This window comes from Hemicordylus capensis, chromosome 5, assembly GCF_027244095.1.
Source record: "Hemicordylus capensis ecotype Gifberg chromosome 5, rHemCap1.1.pri, whole genome shotgun sequence".
Taxonomy (NCBI): Eukaryota; Metazoa; Chordata; class Lepidosauria; order Squamata; family Cordylidae; genus Hemicordylus; species Hemicordylus capensis.
In genome coordinates, this window is record NC_069661.1 from 142,469,674 (window position 1) to 142,494,774 (window position 25,101).

At 43.3% G+C, this 25,101-nt stretch overlaps 1 protein-coding gene across 6 annotated transcripts in view; it reads left to right on the plus strand.

Moving 5' to 3' along the window:
• The first annotated feature begins 16,330 nt into the window (after positions 1-16,330).
• Positions 16,331-25,101, plus strand: part of SEPHS1 (selenophosphate synthetase 1) — a 53,979-nt gene continuing 45,208 nt past the window's right edge. For 2 of the 6 annotated variants that reach the window (XR_008308602.1, XM_053256119.1), the window contains exons 1-3: positions 16,456-16,794; positions 18,292-18,376; positions 21,606-21,874. Coding sequence is in view for 5 of the 6 variants with exons in the window: in XM_053256119.1 (XP_053112094.1) it covers positions 21,682-21,874 (193 nt within the window). In the remaining variant the exon portion in view is untranslated. The other 4 variants (XM_053256121.1, XM_053256123.1, XM_053256120.1 and 1 more) reach the window with 4 other exon arrangements.

Here is a 25,101-nt window from a genome sequence, read left to right on the forward strand (position 1 = left end):
AAATTGTGGCTGGTCATGCCCTTAAGAGACACATTTGTTTAGGCAATATGGATATGGTATTCTATCCTATGCTGCAGTTAGTTCCAGATTCATCACTACCTTGGAGCTGGATGGTGCAGTGTTAATCTGCATAATGTCCATTCTCTCACTTAATTAGCTAAGAGGCAAGAAGCATTAAAATGCTTTACCTGTTACTATCCTGCACTGAGCAGCACCTTGGACTAGATGACCTTTAAGGTCAGTCCCAACTCTATTATTCTTTGTGGATGGTATTGGATCATTATATGATAACTTTAGTTGCATCATAGATTCAGTTTCATGGACTCCTTGTGTCTATTCCAGTAAACAGAAAAATCTGGGACTTAGATCTATCACTCTGCTACCAACAGCCATTCAGCTCCAAAGCAGTAGTGAAGTTTGAGTAAACATGGGAAGCCCTTAGCACATGTTAAACCAAAAGGGTTATTTTGTTGTTGTTTTGCTAATAGAATTTTATTATGAATGAAATTACACATTTTTTAATGAATGAAATTACACAGTTTATTATGAATGAAATTACACTGTTACACAGTTATTATGAATGAAATTACACAGTCATGATCAAATATTCCTTTGTGGGTTCCTATGATCAAGTGTTCCTCTGCACATAGAACACAAACTCTGCACATAGAACACTAACCAGTAGGAACATAGGAAAGTGCCATATACTGAGTCAGACCATTGGTCTATCTAGCTCAGTATTGTCTTCACAGACTGGCAGTGGCTTCTCCAAGGTTGCAGGCAGGAATCTCTCTCAGCCCTGTCTTGGAGAAGCCAGGGAGGGAACTTGAATCCTTGTGCTCTTCCCAGAGCAGCTTCATCCCCTGAGGGGAATATCTTGCAGTGCTCACACATCAAGTCTCCCATTCAGATGCAACCAGGGCAGACCCTGCTTAGCTATGGGGACAAGTCATGCTTGCTACCACAAGACCAGCTCTCCTCTCCAATGTTCCCTCAAAAAGAGATTCCCAGATGTTGTTGACTACAACTCCCATAATCCCCAAGCAAAAGCCACTACAGCTGGAGATTATGGGAGTTGTAGTCAATGTCTGGAAATCCTTCGTAGAGGGGAACAGTGACACTAACATGTCTAGATGAAGGCTAGACTAAAACTGTTCACTGTCTAGTTTTAGAGATATAGGGAATTATTTGTGTGATGGGGCAGTAATGTACCTCCCACCTGTAGGGATGTGCATGAATCATGATTTGATCAACAATTCACCGTACAGCCTGGGCACCTTCAAAAGGGAGGAGATCAGATCCATATCAGCTTCCTGCAGCAGCAACACTCCCCCCAGCTGCCCTCCTGTAGCAGCGGCACACACATAGCCTCCGTGCATGTGTGGCAGCAATTTGTGTGGCCAGCATGGATTCTGGCCACGCAAATGGCTGCTGCATAAGGGCAGCTGGGGTGAGCACCCCTGCCATGGCAGGAAGCTGCAGCAAGTGGCAAAGGAGGCTCTCTTGAAGGTCTCCAAGGAAGATAACCCTCTCATATTCATGGGAAGTGCATTCCACAACCTAGGGGTGAAAACTGAGAAGGCCCTATCCCAGGTTGCCACCAGATTAGCTGGTGGCACCCGAAGATGGACCCCTCCTGATGATCACAATAAGAGGTGGGAATCTTGCAGAGAAAGGCACTCTCTCAGATAACCCAGACCTAAGCCATTCAGGGCTTTAAAGGTAAGAAAAAGCACTTTGTACTTTGCCTGGAAACACGGTGGCAGCCAGTGCAACTGTTTAAGAAAAGGCATACTGTGGACTCTCACGGGTACCCCAGAGACCAATCTGGCTGCTGCATTTTGAAGTTTTTGGATGACTTACAAAGGCAGCCCCATGTACAGTGCATTGCAGTACTCCAACCTGGAGGTTAACAGCTGGTGCACCACTGTTTTCCGGCCATTCTCCTCAAGAAATGGGAGGAGTTGCAGAATCAATTAAAGCTAGTAGGAAATGCTCCAAGCCACAGCCTCAACTGAGGCACCAAGGTGAGACTGGGTCCAAGAGCATTTCCAAGCTACAAACCTTTTCTTTCTGAGGGAGTGTAACCTTGTCCAGAACAGGAAGTTCTATCCTGTTTTGCAGATTATGACACACACACACCCATCATTAGCACCTCCACCTTGCTTGGATTCAGCTTCAGTTTATTATCCCTCATCCAGACCATTACTGCCTGTAAGCAGACATTTAAGGGGTCAACACAATTTCCTGATATTGATAAGGAGAAATAAATTTGGGTGTTGTCAGCATATGGTTAACACCCAGCACCAAATCCCCTGATGACCTCACCCAGTGGTTTCATATAACCATGGAACTTAAAATGAAACTTTAATGTAACTGTGAAACCTAAGTGAGGAAATTAATTGGCTTGAGTGAGGAAATTAATTCTAATTTGGTGTGAACATGCATAGAGGCATGTTGTTTATAAGGTAGCCAGAAAGCTGGCTGCAGATGACAACGACAATGTTAGGGTACCCGGAAGGGAGCAAAAGAGTCAAGACAGATTTCTTTGGAAAACAAAGACTAAGTTTATTAAAGTGCAGAAGTTTACATAAAAGCAGTAGTTGGCTATCTCCTGGAGGACCAAGTCAGAGATCCTGACTAAACAGTTCTGGTCCTTAAGAACAGTACTGAATTCCAACGGATACAAACTTGAAAGAATTATAGCATGGAGGGATGGGCTAGAGAGATGATGAATGGTAGATAAAGTGAAAGAGATGGTGTCACAATCATATGTGACTATGGGTCTATCCCAAGTGGTCTTGATTTGGTCTTTTGCTCTGATCAGGGTCGTGTTCTGTGAGTGGGGAGTGGGACTCCAGTCATCTCCTGTTGTCATGGATGGACCACCATCTAGACAAGGTAGGACTTGCAACCACAACCCATCTCTGCAGGGATGAAGGACCTATTAGGCTGATCTGCACAAGAAGGTTATTGGATCCAATAGAATTCTAAGAAGCCTTGGAAAGGTTTAGAGTTGGCTCTATTAGTGATTCTGTTAGTGCTCTGGAGCAAACATGGAATAATGTTCCATAATGTTCCAAGAGAGCAGTAGACACAATCACTCCAGGAGCTGAAGCGGCAAGGTAGACTACTAGAGCACAAGTGGAGGAAGACCCGGCGCAGACCCAACATATCAAAACACAAAGCACGTTGAAGATCTGTGCTCTGGCAGTGCAGGCAGCAAATTAGTGGTTCTTTTCTGCCCACATGGCTTCCACAAATTCATGCCCAGTGGAGTTGTCTAGGGTTGTGAGGGGGTTGGTATGTGCCCCCTCACCCTTGAATTTAAACCTGGAACCACCAGTCACTCGCTGTGACGTCTTCAATGACTTTTTTGTGGATAAAATCTCTCATATTTGGGCCAAACTGGATTTCACAGATACCCACTCTCTACTGTGGAGGTGTCCAGCAACCCCTCTTATAGGATTACACTGGATCACTTTCAGTTTGTGACTCGTGAGGATATGGACAAATTGCTTTGGATTTGGATTGTACATCCCACAACCTGTTCTTGTGACCCTTGCCCAACTTGGCTTATTTCATCTGGTAACCGTATTATCAGAGAGGGTCTGGTAAATATTATAAATGCTTCCCTCTGAGGGAGGGCAGGATGCCTCCTTAAGGAAGCTATTATCTATATAATTAATTCTTGTAGATGGGATGCGTGGGGACGTGGCATAAAGGAGGTGATTGGCTGATAGAGGGGGAGACATGCGCAAGAGTTCCAGCCATGCAGAGAGCACCAGGAACTACCGTTGCACTGAGAAGGACGAGCAGAGGGCAAAGCCCCGCTGCCCTAAGGAGGAGAATGGGCAGCAGTGGGAGGCCCGGGCTGGCCCAGCTGCGGTGGGAAGGCGGCGGGGAGAAGCCGGGGAGGGGAGGCGGCGGTGGCAGGATGCCGGGGTGAGGAGGAGGTGGCGGCGGGATGCCGGGGTGAGGAGGAGGCGGCAGTGGGCCCTGGCCTGGCTGCCAGGAGGAGGCAGCAGCAGTGGGCCCTGGCCTGGCTGCCAGGAGGAGGCGGGAGGTGGCAGTGGGATGGTGAGAAAAGCGGCAAGACCTGGGCATGAAGCAGGCAGCGGGACACCGGAGTGAGGTGGCGGCAGGATGCCGGGGTGAGGAGAGGGAGGCAGTGGTGGAAGGCCCTGGCCTGGCTGCCAGGGGGAGGCGGCGGCAGGATGGCGAGAAAGTGGGGGGCCGAGAAGCAGGTGGGGGGGCCGAGAAGCGGGTGGGGGGAGCAACCGGCCAGCTGGCCAGCCAACCAGAAAGCCAGGCATGCCAGTGTGGGGGGTGGTGGTGGCAATGGCTGGGCCCAACGAGAAGCACAGATGCTCTGCGCCTGGGCCCACTAGTTAGACCTTATTTGAAGAAACCTGCCTTAGATCCCACAGAGTTAGCTAATTACAGATCCGTTTTCCACTCTTCCATGATTTAGCAAGGTGATTGAGAGGGTGGTGGCCTCTCAGCTCCAGATGGTTTTGGATGATACCGATTATCTAGATTCTAGACCCATTTTAGACCCATTTCAAACCAGCTATGGGCAAAGCAGCTATGGGGTTGAGACTGCCTTGGTCAGCCTGATGGATGATCTCCAATTGGCTATCAACAGAGGGAGTGTGCCTCTGCTGATCCTTTTGGATCTCTTGGTGGCTTTCGATACCATCAACTATGGTATCCTCCTGGGTCACCTGAAGGAGGTGGGATTGGGTAGCACTGTTTTACAGTGGTTCTCTTCCGACCTCTCTGGTAGATTCCAGATGGTGTCACTTGGAGACTGCTGCTCTGCAAAGCAAGAACTGAAGTATGGATTTCAATGCATACTGTCTCCCATAATCTTTAACATCTACATGAAACCACTGAGACAGATCATCAGGAGGTTTGGTGCAGGGTGTCATCAATATACTAATGACACCCAGATCTGTTTCTCCATATCAACCTTATCAGGAATCAGGAAATGGCATAATTTCACTAAATGCCTGCCTGGAGGCGGAATGAGGAATATAAAATGGAGGTACTGACTGTGGGGTTCGGGATGCAAGAGATGGTTTAGATTTGCCTGTTCTGGATGAGGTTACACTCCCCCTGAAAGACCAAATACGTATCTTGATCTTAGGAGTGCTCCTGGATTCAAAACTCTCTGATTTCTCAGGTTGTGGCACTGGCCACGAGTGCTTTTTATCAGCTTGGGCAGAAATATCAGCTATGCCCATTTCTGGAGGTAAATGACCTTAAAATAGTGATGCTTATGCTGGTAAGCTCCAGGCTTGACTACTATAATGCACTCTACATGGAGCTGCCTTTGTACATAGTCTGGAAACTACAGTTGGTACAGAATACAGCAGCCAGACTGGTCTCCAATATAACACCAATTTAAAAATAACTGCATTGGCTATCAATATGTTTCTGGGCTGGTTATTACCTATAAAGTGCTGGTTATTACCTATAAAGCCCTTAATGGCATGGGTCCAGGGACTTAAGAGAGTGCCTTCTCTGTCATTAACCCTGTCACCTATTAAGATATTCTAGAACAGTCCAATGATGGTTGCCACCAGCTTGTTTGGTGGTGACTCAGGACCAAGCCTGCTCTGTGGATGCCCCAGGGCTTTGGAGTATGCTCCCTGTCAAAATAAGAGCATCTCCTTCTCTGTTTGCTTTTAGGATGACCCTCAAGACACTCTGTTTTATATTTGTTGTGTTTTAAATTGTGTACCCCACCTAGAGATACCCAATCAGTCAATATATAAGTATGATAAGTTGTGCTCGCTTACAAATTGCCCTCCACACTCACACACCCATGCTTTTCCTTGGCCTTTGGGACCCAAATCAAAATGGGCAGGATGGGTGCCTCACATTGCCCACTCAAGGCAAGTTTGAAGTGAGCACAATTTGTGACATTGTTCAACACCATTACTGATCATGTGGCATGTCTGTCAAGGCATCAGCCTTAGGTTCCAATTTTCTGGCTTTGTGGAGCTTGAGCCAAAAAGAGACAGCCTTAAGTCTAGTTTTAAACAGGCAGGGGGGGGGTTATTTCTGTGGTTTGTGAAAATACAGTTAACACTTTTAAAAATCACATTTAAAAGTTTAAATTAACTTTCAAAGCTGATTATACATTATAATCTGTTTATTTTAACAGTCAGTTTTTAACACACTGTAGGCATATCTGCCTCCATTTCTGTGATCGGGAGATTGGTGTATCCCAGCCTCCTGATCATGGAAACTGAGGTAGACATGGCTACAGTGTTAGTCTCTTCAGACAAATGTTGCCCTATGTGTGAAGAGTGGGGTGGCAGAGTGAGTGACAGGCTGGAGGTGAGCCTTCCAACCAATCCCCTTTCAGCCTTGTAAATGTGTTCACTTACATTCTCTCCAAACACCTGAACAGGGCTAGAATTGCCCCTGAACGCCAGTTGCAAGGAGCAGCAGCAGCAGTAGAAGAGTATGCCTCCATCCCCTGACGGTGGGCTTCCCAGAGGCATCTGCTAGGTAATTGTGGGAAACAGGTTGCTGGTCTAGATAGGTCTTGGGCCTGATCCAGCTGGACTATTCTTGTTGAAGATACTTTATTACAAATATACAACAGGTCTTTCCAATAATGAGTGAGAATATTGTTCCAGACTATGATTAATAAATAGAAAACCAAATCAGTCATTTGAATCTAACAAAATAGTACTACTATTTTAACTTGTATTAGATTAACTTAACACATTTGTATACCACCTATAACCAGGTCTCAAAGGTGTAACTCAAAGGTTCACAACTAATTAAAACATCTCTTTACTTTAAAATCAACCGTTAAAATAGATAAACAGATTAAAATTTATAATCAGATTTAAAAGTTATTTTTTAAAATCTGATTGTTAAAAGTATTAACTGTATTCAAAGTTAAATTTAATACATCTGTTTGAATCAAAATCAAAAAGCACCATTTCCTTATTATTGCAACTTTCACTGGTGGCTCTGCATTTGCAGACTGCTGTGCAAAGTAGATGAGAAATCTTGCACTTACCACGTGCACCTTGCGGATCACTTGCAAGTTATCAGTTCCGGGTCCATACATGAATGTGTGTCAGAAACAAAGATGGGTAGCAGTGAAGCCTCTTCTAGTCTCCATCCAATAGTAAGCAAGGCAGCTTGATATTGCCAGTGTGCTTGCTGCCACACTTCTGCCGTAATGTGGAAATACAAGACTTGTGGATAAAAGTGCTAGTGTACAGGATCTGAAAAAAATGACTGAACATCCCTTGTTTGCAGTGTTTATATTTGGCATACTGTAGAACCTGAAGATGAACGTTTTGCATGCTTGGTAGGTTAGATATTCAGGTCACCCTCACCTAAATTTTTGAAGAGGTCATGGAGCTACTGGAAAACTTTCTGGCATGTTTTCTTGCTATGCCTGGGCAGCTGGCATCAGTGCTAATGACAACATGAACTACTGGAATGGTCTCTAACACTACCTGTTGAAATAGTAATTGCTCTGCAATTATGTGAGCTGGATATATGTTCTTTTCTTGACTTCCCCACCTTTGATCCATGCTTTTAAACATGCAATCTTGTTTAAAAAAACAACAACCAATACGAGGACATTAGTATTATGTGTAGCTATTAATAGTCAGCTTTTTGCCTGACTTGCTCCACAGTGGAGAATAAACTCTGTGTCAGCCTCCTTATGTTGGACTTCTAGCTTCTTCATGTTGACTTCTGTACCAGACAATTCACTCTCTCATTAATGAAGGCATCAGCAGTTACAACAATTTTGCTCTTTGGAACTTAGAATAGCAATTTTGGGGAGATAAATGTTGCCAAGCCCATTTGTTTTCCAGATATGACTGGAAATTATTCCACTTGATGGCAAATGAGCTTTATCAACCTTCTGACTACCCTACATCCTTATCCAGATCTTTTTCTGGTTCTACTTTTGATTGTAGTTATGTTGAATCTACCAAGTACCACAGCATTCTGCTTCAATAGTACTGTACTTGTAGAATAGTTATAATGAATACAGCAAAAAGGTTCCCCTATAGCTATCTGAGGTTTCCCAACAGAAATCACTGTGCCTGTACCACCTGTCCAACAGCAATAGATAAATGATGCTATCTCACCTAGATATGCAGTTTGAAGATCAGAAAGAGAAGAAATTTATGAAAGTAGTATCTTAGAATGAATTATCTCTCCCATTCATTTCTACTGGAGCTTGTAGTACTGGGACATTCATGCATCAGTGCATCAGAGAGAGTGACACTGCAACTGCCTTGGGATTGTTTTAATGAAAGGTGGTATATAAATCTAACAATAAAATAAAATAAACTTCATAGGCAGTGGTGGAACACATGGTTTTTCTGTGTCCATTGATGCATCTCTGTCTGAATCTTTATGTCCCACTTCAAAAAGTATAAACTCCTCATTGTGTTCAGTAGTTCTTTGACTAGTCTGTTGTGCTCCTGAAAGATCATTTTAATTCCACCTTATGGCAAGGCATATAATTGCAATCCTTGGCAACTGAATCCTCAATAGAAATCCAGTTGAAATTATGTATAATTATCAGAAAACAATTGTCTGTATATTTGGGATGGATTCAATATGCAACAAGGCACCATCCAACCCCAGGCAACACATTAAGCTAGTTTCATTTGCAAGATGAGACTGCAAGTTGTGGGCAAGAGCCCATCTATTCAGAGTCTATTAGTTCTTTCCAATGCCAACAATGTCACCTCCCTTCTTCTGAATCACATACCTAACTCTGGTTTGTATTTACATTTAAACCTTTGCTGTGCACAGTTCACCACGAAATTGTCATTTGCAAATTCTGCTTTCACTTTAGGGGGAAGCTGGGATTTCTATTAAATATAAACTTACATAATTACAAATCACAGGAAACCAAATTCTTAGTATAGTGTGTAATACTATTGCTTTTATTCTTAGCCATGTTTAATTTATCTCTAATTAAGGTAACAATGTAATAATATTGTGCAGTCCACTTCTAAGTAGAGAAATGTTCAAGAGGCAGTGATACTGAGTTTAGTTTTCTTTGGATTAGGAAACATTGGATTAGGAAATGTCATTTTTGTAACATTTGCTGTATTCACAAATCTACAAGCAAAGTATACACCAGGCCTGCTCATCTTCGGCCCTCCTGCAGATGTTGAACTACAAGTCCCATAATCCCTGGCTATTGGCTACTGTGGCTGGGGTTTATTGGAGCTATAGTCCAAAAACAGCTGGGGGGCCTAAGTTGAGCAGGCCTGGTATACACATATAGCCTAACCTACTTCACAGGGTTGTTGTGAGGAGGAACTTAAGTATGTAGTACACTGCTCTGGGCTCCTTGGAAGAAAAGCGGGATATAAAATGTAAAATAATAATAATAATAATAATAATAATAATAATAAAAATAAAAATAAAAATAAAAAATCCCCCAGTGAGGCACTACCTTGGCGTGGTTGTGGGGCTTGCGTGCTCTGAGGAAGGTGAGAACTATGCCAGAGGTCCAACCATACTGGACAGGTCTCACCAGAGGAGCCAGACAAAGAGTGCCTCTCCCATCAACAATATGGTGAGACGTAACTTTAATAAATCTATACTGGATCGGTTGTCGCCCAGGTCAACAAGGACCGCGCCAGGTGCTATAGTCCCTGGACATCTGGTGGCAAGTGGGCAACAGGACTCAGGATCTTCAGTTGAGCAACCAGGGCTGGAGACAGCAAAGTTACTGGAAGAAACGTCGCTTAACCGAAAAAAAATACGAAAAATGCCAACAAGGAATTAATGATCTGCTATTACAAGTCTAGTCCAAATAGAAGAGGTTATTTAAAAAGAATGTACCAAATTTGGAAAGAGAAGCATCCAGATACAGAAATAACAGAACAAAGGCTAGCAGACCAGAGAAGATTCATAATAAGAAAGTATTCACAGGAGTAGAGCTGGAAGAACTGCAAAGAGCAACACAGGCTCAAGATATGGAAGAAGAATTACCACCAACTGAAGCAGTTGCTCAGGCGCAGGTGGAGGAGGTGTTGGAAACAGAGGATCCCACTGTTGCTGAACTGTTTCAAAATCAAAACCAGGCAACCTCCCCTTTGCCTTCACCTCAAAAACCCAAATGCCATTTAACAGAAAAGCAACAAGAACTAAAGCAAAAAATAACTGAGCACATGAACCAATCAACCACCAGGGTTCGACTTCCAGCTCTAAAAACAGTTGCCAAAAAACAACTTGCTCAGGCATTAAAAGATGTCAATGCTGCACTTGCAGAAATAACAACCAATAATTTGCAAGAAACAAACCAACTAATGTACAGTGCAGCAACAATAACAACACAAGAGCTCGGATATAAGATCAGTGGACCTGTCAAAAAAGAAAGCAGTACATCACCTAAATGGAAGATTAGATTAGAAAATAAAATCTCCAGGCTCAGATCAGATGCTAGTAAACTGAAAGATATGAAAGACAAGAAGCTGAAGAATGAAAACACCAAACAGTATCTGATCCAAAACTACCACCTAGATTCAAGGAAAATTAGAGAAGTCCTGGAAATAATAAAGCAGCAAATAACAGCAGTGTCAAAGAAGATTAGCAGATATGAAGCCAGAATCACACAACACAGGCAGAATCTCCAATTCCAGTCGAATCAGAGACGTTTCTACCAAAGCATAGAAGGAGAAACTGCAAGAAATGTAGAAGCACCAAATAAAGAACAAACAGTGCAATTTCAGGGGAAATTATGGGACAATCCAATAGGTTATAATAAAAAAGCAGGCTGGATGAAAGAGGTCAAAAAATGTAACCAACAAATGCAAGATCTAATAATAACACCAGAATTAATAAGTGAAAGAGCAAAGAAAATTAAAAATTGGAACGCGCCAAGCGACGATGAACTGCATGGCTTTTGGCTTAAACACCTAACAAGCCTTCATAAACAACTATCAAAACAGTTCAATCACATTTTGCAAGGAGGTGATATTGAACAATGGCTAACAACTGGGAAAACTCATCTCATCATGAAAGACCCAGCAAAAGGTGCAGTTCCAAGTAATTATAGACCGATAACCTGCCTGCCAACCATGTTCAAATTATTAACTGGAATAATAGCAGATGAAGTGATGCAACACTTATTAACTAACAAACAGCTTCCTGTTGAACAGAAAGGAAATTGCCCAAACACCAGAGGCACAAAAGACCAGCTGCTGATTGACAAAATGATTTTAGAAAATTGCAAGAGAAGAAAAACCAATCTAAGTGTTTCATGGATTGACTACAAGAAAGCCTTCGATTCATTGCCTCACACATGGATACTAAAATTTTAGAAACAACTGATGTCAGCAAAAACATTCAGATATTTATTTTTAAAAAGCCATGAGCATGTGGAGTACACAGTTAACAATCAATGGCGAGACACTTGGACAGGTTAGCATTTAGAAGAGGCATTTTCCAAGGGGACTCACTATCCCCTCTGTTGTTTGTAATCGCCATGACCCCACTTTCACAAATACTCAACAAAACAGCCCTCGGATACCAAACATCTGAAACATCAAGTCAAATAAACCATCTGCTGTACATGGATGATCTGAAGTTGTATGGAAAGTCCCAGTCAGAAATCGAATCACTGCTAAACACTGTCCGTATATTCAGTAAGGATATAGCAATGGAGTTTGGACTAGACAAGTGTGCTGCATTAATAATGAAAAGAGGAAAAATAACAAAAACAGAAGGAATAGAACTACCCAATGGAAGCAACATCAAGAACCTGGAAGAGAAAGAACATTACAAATACTTGGGCATTCTCCAGGCTGATAACATCGCACACACTGAAGTTAAAAGAAAAATGGGAAGTGAATACATCAAGAGAGTTAGAAAAATCCTCAAGTCCAAACTGGGCTATACCTGTTATCAGATACACTGCAGGAATAATGGACTGGACCCAGGCAGAGCTAGAGACGCTAGATCGTAAGACCAGGAAAATCATGACCATCAATCATGCTCTGCACCCCCTCAGTGATGTCAATAGGCTATACCTCCCTCGCAGCTCAGGTGGAAGAGGAATGCTGCAAGCCCATCAAACAGTAGAGGAGGAGAAAAGAGGCCTTGAAGAATATATAAGGGACAGTGAAGAAGATGCACTTAAAATGGTCAACAACGAGAAACTATTCAACACCAATGAGACAAAGCAGGCCTACAAGAAACAACAAGTCAAGAACCGAGCAGAAAGATGGAGAAATAAGCCCCTGCATGGTCAATATTTGCACAATATAAGTGGAAAATCAGACATCACCAAGACCTGGCAATGGCTTAAGAATGGCAACTTGAAGAAAGAAACAGAGGGTTTAATACTGGCTGCACAAGAACAGGCACTAAGAACAAATGCAATAAGAGCAAAAGTCGAAAAATCCACCACAAACAGCAAGTGCCGCAAGTGTAAAGAAGCAGATGAAACCGTGGACCACCTAATCAGCTGTTGTAAAAAGATCGCACAGATTGACTACAAACAAAGGCATGACAAGGTAGCAGGGATGATACACTGGAACATCTGCAAAAAATACAAGCTACCTGTAGCCAAGAATTGGTGGGACCATACAATTGAAAAAGTGGTAGAAAATGAACATGTAAAAATATTATGGGACTTCCGACTACAAACAGACAAACATCTGCCACACAATACACCAGATATCACTGTAGTCGAGAAGAAAGAAAAACAAGTGAAAATAATCGACATAGCAATACCAGGGGATAGCAGAATAGAAGAAAAAGAAATAGAAAAAATCACCAAATACAAAGATCTACAAATTGAAATTGAAAGGCTGTGGCAGAAAAAGACCAAAATAATCCCAGTGGTAATTGGCGCCCTGGGTGCAGTTCCAAAACACCTTGAAGAGCACCTCAGCACCATAGGGGCCACAGAAATCACCATCAGCCAATTACAAAAAGCAGCTTTACTGGGAACAGCCTATATTCTGCGACAATATCTATAACAATTGACAATAAAATTCAGCCATCCCAGGTCCTTGGGAAGGACTCGATGTCTGGATAAAACAAACCAGTCAATAACACCTGTCTGACTGTGTAAACAAGAAGATAAATTAACTATTATTATTATTAACAGGCACTGCAGATCCCCAGAAAACTTGGACAGAAAGGCTGGGTCCCCAGTTTCAGCTAATTTTAGCCAGAAACTATCCCTTATCTCTCTCCCTCCAACCCCCTCCAAATTGCTATTTCACACACACACACACACACACACACACACACACACACACACACACCTCTGCCCTCTCCCCTCAGCTGGAGAGGCATCTTCTTCAAGTACTGAAGAATCTCTCATTCAAAACACACAGAGAGATCCCCCTAACTACAAGGAGGCCATCCCCTAGCCATTAGCTCCCATCACCAAAACATCCACATCCATCCTGGTCTATTAACAAGCAATCTGCCTAACAAAGAAATGGTTGGCCAGCAGCCACGATACATTAGAATATGGGGGTGACTTGGGGCTGGGTCTTCTCTGTGGCTGCCCCAGGGCTTTGGCATGCACTTCCTGTCAAAACAAGAGCTTCTCCATCTCTGATTGCTTTTTAAAAGACCCTTAAGACACACCTGTTTTCTCAGGCTATTAATTAAAATTAATTTTAAACTTTTTTTAAAAAATCTTGTGCTGATATTTAGGCTTTTTTAGGCTGTCTTTTTTAATTTTGGTTTTAGCAATGGAAATAAATTAAGAGAAAGTTAAAAAGGCAACTTGCTGAAATATCACCTGAAGCAGAATATCCAAACTCAAAGAAACAAGCTACATGACAGATTCCCAGAGAATTTGGGAATAACTCCCCAGTTTGAATATAAATTACTATATTCTCAAGCAAGTGCAGAGAGCTGTGTGAAATTCTACTTTTAAAAAGCAAAACAGGGCAAGACAGATGTGTTAGTGACTGCCAGTCACTGCAACATGATACCTGTTTTAGTTTTGTCCCTTCCCTGCTACTTGAGATGGTAATTCAGGAAGTTGATGCTGGAGTTGCATCCTTAAGAGAGCTAGGCCACATATCAGGTATCAGCAGACTTGGTTGATACAACTAAACACCTCTCTTCTGAACAAAGGACAGAACAGTGACTCTGGCAAAAAGGGAGTTTGTTGATCAGCTTTAGACAATAAACTGGAGGGTGGTACAAAAATTGATATAGTTCAGAGGATGCACTGAAGAAAGTTCAAATTGTGTTATTAAATGAGCTAACATTTAAAAATAGCTAAATAACTCCACCTTTCCACCCTCAGGTGTAACAACCAGCCAATACCATGTACATCTTTCAGTTTGAAGCCAAGTGTTCATACACACTCTTCAAAATAGGCCCTAAGTAGCATACCAAGATCAAAGCACTTATAACCAAAATAAGTGGCAAGCCACTTATAACCAAATATAAGTGGCACTTATAACCAAATAAGTGGCAAGCCACTTGCCAGTAAGAGGCAAGCTGGAATACTAAAATTGCTACTGGCTTTCTCCATTCCTATTCCTAGCTGAACAATTTGGTTCAGTAAGACACATTGGAGCTGAACTATCCTGACCAATGTCAGATATGGGACTGGGTGACCAGATATAGTATGGAAACCATGTGAAAGGTCAGCAGACACTCGCATGATTGTGGCAGAACTTTTTTCAGTCACCAAGATCAGACGACTTGTTGCCATTGTCTCTAACTGCCTGCTTCCTTGTGCTTGTGCACGGGGGGGGGGGGGACCACTTATATAAACTAGCCCCAAGACAACTCTACTTTAGGAAAAAGCTCCTTCAAAAATAATATGAGAGAATAATGCTTCACCCATCATTAATGGACATGTTTGGAGTTTTAACAAAGTCAGACAGAATGCACACTGGGGGGAAACTGTACATTAAAAACACAATGTGTGTTGTAGAACAAAGAAAACTTCTTTACCCAAACTCCCATTTTTCTAAATAGGGTTTCCCCCCCCATCTAGTTTGTAATGGTGGTTTATAAAATAAACTGTTTAACCATTTTATTAACTATTTAATTTATTGAATGGTTAATAAAATAAAGTTCCTTTCTTTCACAGCTGAACTGATAGAGAACATGACACACAGTAAAATAAATCTTGGAGTGGAGGACTGGAGGAACAAGAACTGTGGTCATTTAACTTCTTTAAATTATCATTCAATAAATCCACCATTGGAGGAGAGAAAAAATCAGTCCCACAATCAGCAATTAATAATTATTTTAATCATAAGATGCCCATTTGTTTGAATGTAACTGCCCTGGTGGTGAGAACTGCATCCTGATTACCAAATACCAGAATAAGATGACACACACATACACACAAACATGAGTTTGATTGATGCTACTGTAACTTTCCATAAGATTTTTTTTTTAATGATGGTGAACAAAAGCATGTTCATAAGCCCTACATGCGAGTGCTGTAAATATTCCCCTTAGGAACTAGAGGATGGGGCCGTAGCTCAGTGGAAGAACATGCAGAAGGTCCCAGGACCCAGGTTCACTCCTTGGCATCTCCAGGTAGGGCTGCGTGAGACTCTTGCCTGAAACCTTGAAGTACCTGCTGCCAGTTAAGAGTAGATAGGCCAATGGTCTGACTTGGTATAAAGCAGCTTCCTGTGTTCCTAACTTGTCCTTCAGGGGGGTGTTTTTGGTTTTGTTAGCTGCTCCTGTTGAGCTGGAAACACACTCTCAACATGCTCAGAGACAATCAGTTATTTAGAAAGCTGTTCTGCAGAAGAGGGAAAAGGCATTCTACATATGGTTACAGTAGGCAACATCCAGATCATATCATGACTAAATCCCACTAAAATGAATGAGACTTAAGTTAATAAGGACTAGATGGTCTCGTCCAATTGATTCCATTACTGCTTGGTATTAACTAACTATTCTAGATGTTGCCTACTCAACCTAATTTTTTTTCTAACAAAAAAATTTGGAAATGCTCAGAGGTCCTGTGTCCTTTGCAATTTGGTAGAAGCCGTTTCATTTCGGAGTAGAACAACATTCTGCACATCTTCAGAACTATTTTGATCTTACGGTCTTTGACAAACACTGTTCCTTAGGGGAAGAAGGCATTTGGACATGTTCGGATGCACTCAGCCTGAGATGCCAGCATTAAAGGAGAAAGAGAAGAAAAGGGTGGCGTGCTTTCCTGCACCAGAACACTTCGCCAATGTACGTTACTCTCTGGGCTTAGCTGAAGCTTTAAGCAACATATGTGCCTCGCCTCCTTCACAACATTCCGTTTACGAACAAGCCACTTCCCCCACCCCCTCCACCATCGACTCTCCTAAAAACGGAGCGGCACGTGCCTCCCTCTACCGTACAGAGGCAGGACCGCTGCCCCCTCCTCCTTTTCTAAAGCGCGCGCGCACGCACACACGCGGGGCACTTAGCTCCCTCCCCTTAAAGGCAGGTATCGGCTGCAGCCGTTAAAGGCCCCCCTTCTCCCTCCCCCACCCCCAGGTCCCCTAGCGGGCGGGGTGGGAGCGGCCGTTGGAGGTGGCAGAGAGAGGGGGGGGCGGATTAACCCCCTCGTTCCCGTGACAGCGGCGGCGTAGTGGATTTTCTCTCTCTCCCCCTCCCCTGCTGAGGCGGTGCTGGGGAAGCGAGAGAGCCGGGCCGGCCAGACGCCCAGTGCATTGTGGGACTGACTGTTTTGGGCTTAGGAAAAGGGGGAGGGGAGGGGAGGAGGAGGGGAGGGAGTCCCGTTCGCGGGCGAGCGAGAGAGCGAACGAGAAAGAAGCAAAGGAAACGGTAAGGGGGAGACCGGGGCGAAGGCGGGGGGAGAGACTTAAAGGGGAACTCGCTCCCTTTCTCTCAGCTTCTTTTTATCTGGGTCGGTATCGGAGTGGTTGGAAAGAGGCTTCGTTTAGGGGGCTTGCCGGTTGTAGGTGGATGGCCTTGGGCTGCTATGGCCCAAAGGGCTGCTTTAAAAAAGAATTGCCCGCGCCCGGTGCAGAACGGGTTAATTTTTTTCACCCGCCGACATTTTTTTTTTTTTTGCTACGGTTGAGAGATAGGGAGGGTGGAGGCCGAGTGCGCGCGCGCCGCGTGGATTCCTGAGCGCCAGCCGGGTTTCCTCCCCTTTGAGAAGCCGCCAAAAGCCCTCTCAGTCTGGCGCGCGACGCTCCGTGGAACGTTCCATTTGCTTTCTAATTATGTGGCATTCTTTTCCGTTTGTGTTCGCCTTTAAATTTGCTTTTTTTCCTTCGCATCCAGCAAAGGGTTAAGCCTTCTCTTCCTCATATGTTTAAAAGACATACCTGTCCTTTCCTTTTACTTATTTGCCTTTTTTTTTTAGGGGAGAGGGAAATAGTAGTTTACAAGATGCTTTATATTGCGGGGAGAGAGAAGACGTTTGCAGTGAGAAGGTTTATACGGGGAGAGAAGGCGGGAACGTTGGCTGTAGCAGAGTCCCAGTCGCTGCCGAAAGAGAGCAGCAGCGAAGGCCCTTACTTGCCTTTAAAGGCAAACAGCTTGGAAATTTAAGGTGTCCTAGAATCATGGCTTCCCTCAGTTTTCTCCAAGGTAGAGTGGCTTGCCTCCCGCTTCCTGGATTTCCCTTTAGTGCTGTCCCTTTTCCACGTGTTTGAGTCTACTTCTGTGATAAGCATGATGGCTTATACGTTTGTCTCTGTGCAGCGCTCTCTTATACCAGATCTAAAGATAGGCTAAGATTAAATGGCTATTTATGCAGGTTTTTGAACAAAAAAGGGGAAATTTTATGCAAGTGTATTTCGTTTTTCTTAAGTTTTAATAGAAGTGTAAAGGAATTTTCAAACTATTAAATGGTGATGGCATAATCCAGGTCAAGTTATTTTATATCCTGTTGATTTCAATGGGAGACATCTTAAGCATATGTTTAACTCCTTAATTGATATCAAAGGAGTTTAAATATGTTTGGGTTGTGTACTAAGTTAGTTGTGGCTAAATTCCATTGAAAGCAGTCAGTGGGATTTAAGTTAAAAGGTACAGAGGGGAAGCAGCATGGTGATTGGACTAGCCAGGCAAGGGGAAGGCATATTGGATAAATACAACCTTTTCTTGGCCCCTCTCTCCATCTTTGATGACACTGGTAGACATTTCAGTGACCCATCAGCCTGAGGATGTTGATGTTAAATATCAGCTCAGTTAACAGCAAAATAACTACTCTCCAGGATTTGATCATAGATGGGCATGCTGACCTGGCAAGTCTCACATACCTGATTGGGTGAGGGTGAAGATTGGATGTTTCTTATCTGTGCCTTCCAGGTCTCCAGATGTAACATCAGTTTTGGCTCAATGGGCAGAGAGACAGAGTTGCTGTGGTCCGTCAGGATTCCATCTCTCTCCCCAGGTACTCCAGTTAGTTTTGAACATTTGTGTCCTGTTCTGGGCTCTTGATACAGGATAACAATTAATTTAGTACACCATCCACCCTATTACCTGTCTTTTGTTATTTGCAGCTTAGGAGTTCATGGCTCCATGATATCCCTGGGTTTATTTCAAACTCTTATCTTACCCAGTTCTTAACTAGCTTGTCTCATTGATTTCAATGGTGCCTACTACTCCTACTGTGAATGTTTATATATTGCTTTTCAACAAAAATGGCCAAAGCAGTTTATGTAGAAAAATAATAAATACATTGGTTTCCTGTCCCCAAAGGGCTCATAGTCTAAAAAGAAATATAAGATACTGCTTATTTCTACTTCTGGTCCATTGACTGTAGCAAACAGAATTTAAAATAGACACCAGCAACAACTACTGGAAGAATGCTGTGATGGGTGCCAGATAGGGACAGTTGCTCTCCTCCTGCAAAATATAAGAAAATTGCACTTTAAAGGTGCCTCTTTGCTTATTTAGCAGGGTCTCGTTAGTATGTGACCTTGTAACTTTATTTGGAATATGCCTTGTAGACATAGCAGTAATAAACCCACAAAGGTATGGAACTTGTTGAAGTTCTTACCTCCCTATATTCAAATTAGGGAAGGGAAGTTGTTGGGGGGGCTTAATGAAACCTGCAAGCCCTGACTCCTAATTTTAATCAGGTCATGACTGTAGCTTTCTAAGACTATAGGTAAAGGGGCTGACACCCCCACCTCCCAATAATTTGAGCCTTGTTCCTGCCCCTGTACACTTAAACATACCACTTTCCACTCTCTCATCTCCACCATCCAACTCACTTGCTTCAGAATACATGTCAGTTATATTGTTGAACTTTTCTGCACATTCTAGTAACAAATTAATAAACTGTAACATTCTAGCTAGTAACGTCTGCTGAATCATCCAATTGGGCAGGATTTTTCCTTTTGAAGAAATCTTAGTACATCCACAGATCAGTTTAAACAATACCCAGAACATTTTCTTCAAATACATTCTAACTGCATGTTGTCATTTTATTTTTGTTAAGGTTTTAGACAGTTTTTCCAACTTGTGAAAGGAGACTAGGGATGTGCATGGAACCATCTGGCCCTATTGGGTTTGAGGCTGGACCAGCCTCAAACAGAACCGGGCCAGTTCGGTCCGGCACCCCTTGAAACCCCCCCCCACCCCGGTCCGGGGTTTCCCCCCTGCAAATATTAAGTTTTTTTAAAAAAATACCTTTAAAATCGAACCCCCGAACCAAAACCACGAACCTTGAACCCCTGAACCTGTCTGCACATCCCTAAAGGAGACAGGGTGAGCTTGTCTAAGTTCACTGCTTCTGTGGCTCACTTGAGTAGTTGTTTGTGGTCATGAGGTGCCCATTGATCCTTGGAACTAATTCACGACCTCATAGGTTCTGACTATAAATAGAAGCTACAAAAAGTGATCTAGGGGAAATCTTCCATGTGGAGAGAGTGCCTAGTATATCTTAGCCATTAAAATGAACAGGTAAGTTGTGGTTCTTTTTCGTGGTCTCTGTGTATCACACTTGGGTTTGCGCCTGCGCAGAGCCAAGCTTCAGATCTTTCTAGAGATTTACCAAATATAGAAAAAGAGTGGGGAAAAGTCTCCCCCAGTCTGACTGGTTGTTTTGATGGAACAAACTTGAAATATTTCAAGTGCTTTGGCCATAGGGAACAATAGGGAAACTTGAAACACCCCATTGTTCCCCACGCGTAGCTCCTAGGGACACCAAAGTGGGTTGAATGGTACGGCATAATGAGTGCCACCTACCACCCAACCCACACAAGAAATAGATCCCCATAGGATCCTGGGGGGGGGGGCTGGTTCGGGGAAAGGTTAAACATTTGTTTAAAATTGCCTGCTTACCCATTTGCTTACCCAGCCCACTTTGGTTTCCCTAGCAGCTACCCATGGGGAATAATGGGGTGTTTTGAGTTTCCCCATTGATCCCTATGGCTGGAACAAGCTGCACTCAAAAAGCACATGCAAACAAGTTTTGCATTGCAAATTGCAACCCTGCCTTGAAAAATACTGCAGAAGCACACAATAAAAGGGAATGTGTGTCTCCCAACACAGAACGCACATTTCAAAGACAGTCCAAATGGCCAAAAAAGAATCACTGACTCAGAATCCACTGCCAGCCACTGTGCTGCAGTAACATCATTGGCACAAGTTTCGCTCTCACACACAATTAGACCTCCTTATTTCCTAACATTGCAACTGCTGCCACCGCAGCAACCTTAGCAGCAAACATAGCCATAAGCTCAATTAGAGCACCTTCAGCCACATTTTGACTGAGTACACCTTGCAGTGCAGACCAGAGCAGTGAGGGAAGCACAAGTTAGTCTCAAGGCCAGACATGGAGCTCATCACAGCAGTCACTAAGAAATAATACACAGAGAGCTGCCCATTTCCCAATTTTTTATACCGCCCCACACAAAAAAGTCCATGAGTGGTTCACAATCTAAAAACCATTAAAACAATTTAAAAATACAAATAAAAACTCAAACCTAAACCTGAGTATAAAAATATTATACTCAATGCTGAAAAGAAAACCCCAAAATCAAACCTATTTGATTCCTTTCTCCTCTCCTGATGTATCTTCTTCAATAGACTATAAGAGCTCTCTCTGCCTCCGAGTCCCTTTAAGTACATTTTGAAACTCCCTCCTTTTGTCTCCCCCCCCCATGGGGGCACAGTTGCCATGAAAACACTTGATTTGATTGATAAAAAGCCAACCAAGAAGCAAGGAGATCGCAAGCCACTTGGAAGCTAGTGAAGAAAACCAATCAGCAAGGAAAACAGGCATTCATAATGGTGCTAGGAATGTCACAATGTTTCGATAGAAATGGGGTTTCTACTTGAAGCTCTAAACAGGCTGTTTATTTAAAGGGTGTTTTAAATTTTCTTTATTTAAAGGTTGTTTTCAGCTTGAGACACTCAAAACAGCTCATTTTCAGTCGGAATGTTCTGCACATCCCTTCCCCAGGTCAGGAAGAGCTGGTAGTCACAGTGAAGGTGGCTTCAGTTAGTTTTCACTCCACGCAACTTGTGACTGTAGTTCAGATTTTTACATAGGGGACATACTCTTTATGAGCATTATCTTGCATAATATGAACATCTTTTGTTGTCTGTGCTTGGCAACTTGTTTCTGGATTAATTCATTTTAACATTACCTTTGAAATCTATTAAACTAGGCTAATTACCAGAAAAAGAAACCTACATATTTTCTAAAGGAGAAGAAAAGCTGTGGATACGTACTGTGTGAGAATCATGTCTGTTCGGGAATCCTTTAATCCAGAAAGCTATGAACTTGACAAGAATTTTCGGCTTACCCGATTCACTGAACTTAAAGGAACTGGCTGTAAAGTGCCTCAAGACGTCTTACAGAAATTGCTTGAATCCCTGCAAGAAAATCACTTCCAAGAAGATGAACAATTTTTGGGAGCTGTTATGCCAAGACTGGGTGAGTATTAGATCTTTAATAATGGGATCTCATGTTGATAAATAAAGTCACTGGCCACAATCCAACACAGAATTAAATATGCTTAAGCCCCTTGAAATAATCATTTGAGGACCTTGTTTTTACATGTTTCAGGACACAGTACTTGTGTGTGAGGGGGTAGAAATCCCAAGAGAAGGGGTGAGGGGGGTTGGATTGTTTTTGTAATCAATATGCAGTTGATCCTAGTAAAGACTGTTGCATACATGATATTTTACCTGCAGAAAACAAAGTTTGAATAAGACTGGGAGTTTGATCAGACAAAAAACATTTGTGATTCTGACCATCAAATATTGGGGTCATGAATTTGAAGCATACAAGCTATACTAGGTCACTCTTCACTTCATGAAATATTTAACACTGTTTAACTGGTTAGTCCTAAGTCTACTTTAGGAGCGCATTGGGAATCATGGAAGTTGTATTGACTGATAATTGTCATGTTACTCACAAATGCTAGAAAGATTCAAGTAAGTATAGAAAGCAATCTTTAGTCTGAACTAGCGCTACAACCATGATCTTGTCTCGTAGCTGCAAGTAAGTAATAGAAATCTAAGACAGGCTACATTAGCAAATTGTGTGCTGCTTCAAACTGAGGCTTACTCCTCCATTTCTGGCCAAACTAGGTATGACTGAACTAGGTAGGGGTTTGTGTGTATGCACATGCGCGCACACAGACAATTTGCATAAGAAAAAGCAAGCACAACAAGGTCATTTATATAATTAAAAGTCATGTCTGGTTTGGCCCTAAATGTACACTTCTGTATTATCTTTTGTCTCTTGATTTCTGAGCGTTCATCTAGACCAGGGATTCTCAAACTTGGGTCTTCAGGTGTTATTGGACTTCAACTCCCATAATCCCCAGCTTCAGTGGCCTTTGGTTGGGGATTATGGGAGTTGAAGTCCAATAACACCTGAGGACCCAAGTTTGAGAATCGCTGATCTAGACCCATTTCAAACTGGCTTTAGAGCTGGCTATGGGGTTGGGACAGGCTTGGTTGCCCTGATCGATGACCTTTACTGGGGAACTGACAGAGGGAGTGTGACCCTGCTGGTTCTTCTGCATCTCTCAGCAGCGTACAATACCATAGACCATAGTATCCTTCTGGATCGCCTGGGGGAGTTGGGGATAGGGGGCACTGCTTTGCAGTGGTTCCGCTCCTATCTCTCGGGTAGATTCCAGATGGTGGAGCTTGGTGACAGTTGCTCCTCAAAACGGGAGCTGTTATATGGAGTCCCCCAGGGCTCCATTCTGTCACCAATGCTTTTCAGTATCTACATGAAACCGCTGGGTGAGGTCATCAGGAGGTTTGGTGCTGGGTGTTATCAGTATGCTGATGACACCCAAATATGCTTCTCCTTTTCCTCTTCAGGAAATGGCACTCATTCTCTAAATGCCTGCCTACAGGCAGTAATGGGCTGGATGAGGGATAACAAATTGAAGCTGAATCCAAGCAAGATGGAGGTCCTCATTGTAGGAGCTAAGAATCTGAGGTGTGGGTTAGATCTTCCTGTGCTGGATGGGGTTACACTCCCCCAGAAGGAGTAGGTGTGCAGCTTGGGCGTACTTCTGGACCCAGGCCTCACCCTGGTGTCTCAAGTGGAGGCTAGGGATGCACATGGACTGGTCTGGAGCCTATTCTAAGGGCCTCCGGACCTGGGGCTGGTCCAGCGGTCTGGCACTGGGGAGGGTGGATCTTTAAGGGCGGGGGAGAGTGTACTTACCCCGCCTGCTGCTTTCCCCCCTCCAGCACTCCCCGTTTTTTAAGCATTTGGGGCGGCAGGGTACCTTCCTGCTGCCCCTACACCCGTTCCTCGTCAAATGGCTTCAAAAGCCTCACTGCGCGTGCATGCACGCGACGTACGGATGTGATGCACACGCAGTGAGGCTTTTGAAGCCATTTGACAAAGAACGGTGGTAGGGGCAGCAGGAAGGAAGAGCCAGCATGGTGTGGTGGTTAGAGTGCTAGACTAGGACTGGGGAGACCCGAGTTCAGATCCCCATTCATCCATAAAACTAGCTGGGTGACTCTGGGCCAGTCATTTCTCTCTCAGCCTAACCTACTTCACAGGGTTGTTGTGAAAGAGAAACTCAAGTATGTAGTACACCGCTCTGGGCTCCTTGGAGGAAGAGCGGGATATAAATAATAATAATAATAATATAATAAAAAGGTACCCTGCTGCACCAAATGCTTCCAAACGGGGAGCGCTGGAGGGGGGAAGCGGCGAGAGGCAAAAGTACACCCTCCCCCCGCCCTTAAAGATCCACTCTCCCCAGTGCTGGACTGCGGACGTACGGTTCTGGCAACACCACTAGTGGAGGCCATGGCCAGGAGTGCTTTCTATCAGCTTTGGCTGATTCGACAGCTGCTCCCATTCCTTGAAGAGGATGACCTCAAAACTGGTGCATCAGCTGGTAACCTCCAGGCCTGACTATTGCAATGTCCTCTACGTGGGGCTGCCTTTGTACATAGTTCAGAAACTTCAGTGAGTTCAAAATGCGGCAACCAGATTGATCTCTGGGGCAACCTGAAGAGACCATATTATGCCTGTTTTGAAACAGTTACACTGGCTGCTGATACTTTCCCAGGCAAAATACAAAGTGCTGGTTATTACCTTTAAAGCCCTGAATGGCTTAGGTCCGAGTTATCTTAGATAGCATTTTCTTATGTATGATCCCCACTGCACGTTAAGCCATCTGAGGAGGTCTGTCTCCAGTTACCACCGGTTTGTCTGGTGGCGACTGAGGTGGGCCTTCTCTGTTGCTGCTCCTAGGCTATAGAATGCACTCCCGGCAGAAATCTGTAATTTGAGCTCATTATTGTCTTTCAGGAGAGCCCTTAAAACCTATCTGTCTGGCCTGACCTTCCAGGGTTTTTAAATTGTTTTGTTTTAAATATTTGCCCTGGTTTTCCAGGGTTTTTAACTGTTTGAATGTTTAATTGGTTTTATTCTGTCTTTATCATTTTGATTTTAATTGTTAACTGGTTTTAATTGTTTTTATTTTGTTGTAAACTGCAGCCATTTTTGGAAGGGTAGTATATAAATTGAATAAATAAATTAATTTAAGCTATCTAATTATCAGTGTCTATACTACCATGCAGATCATGCTATGCAATGATCTAAATGTCAGTTTCAGCAAAGCATCTGATACTTTTAAAGAAATACGACAGTTCAGATGTAGAAAGCTGGTA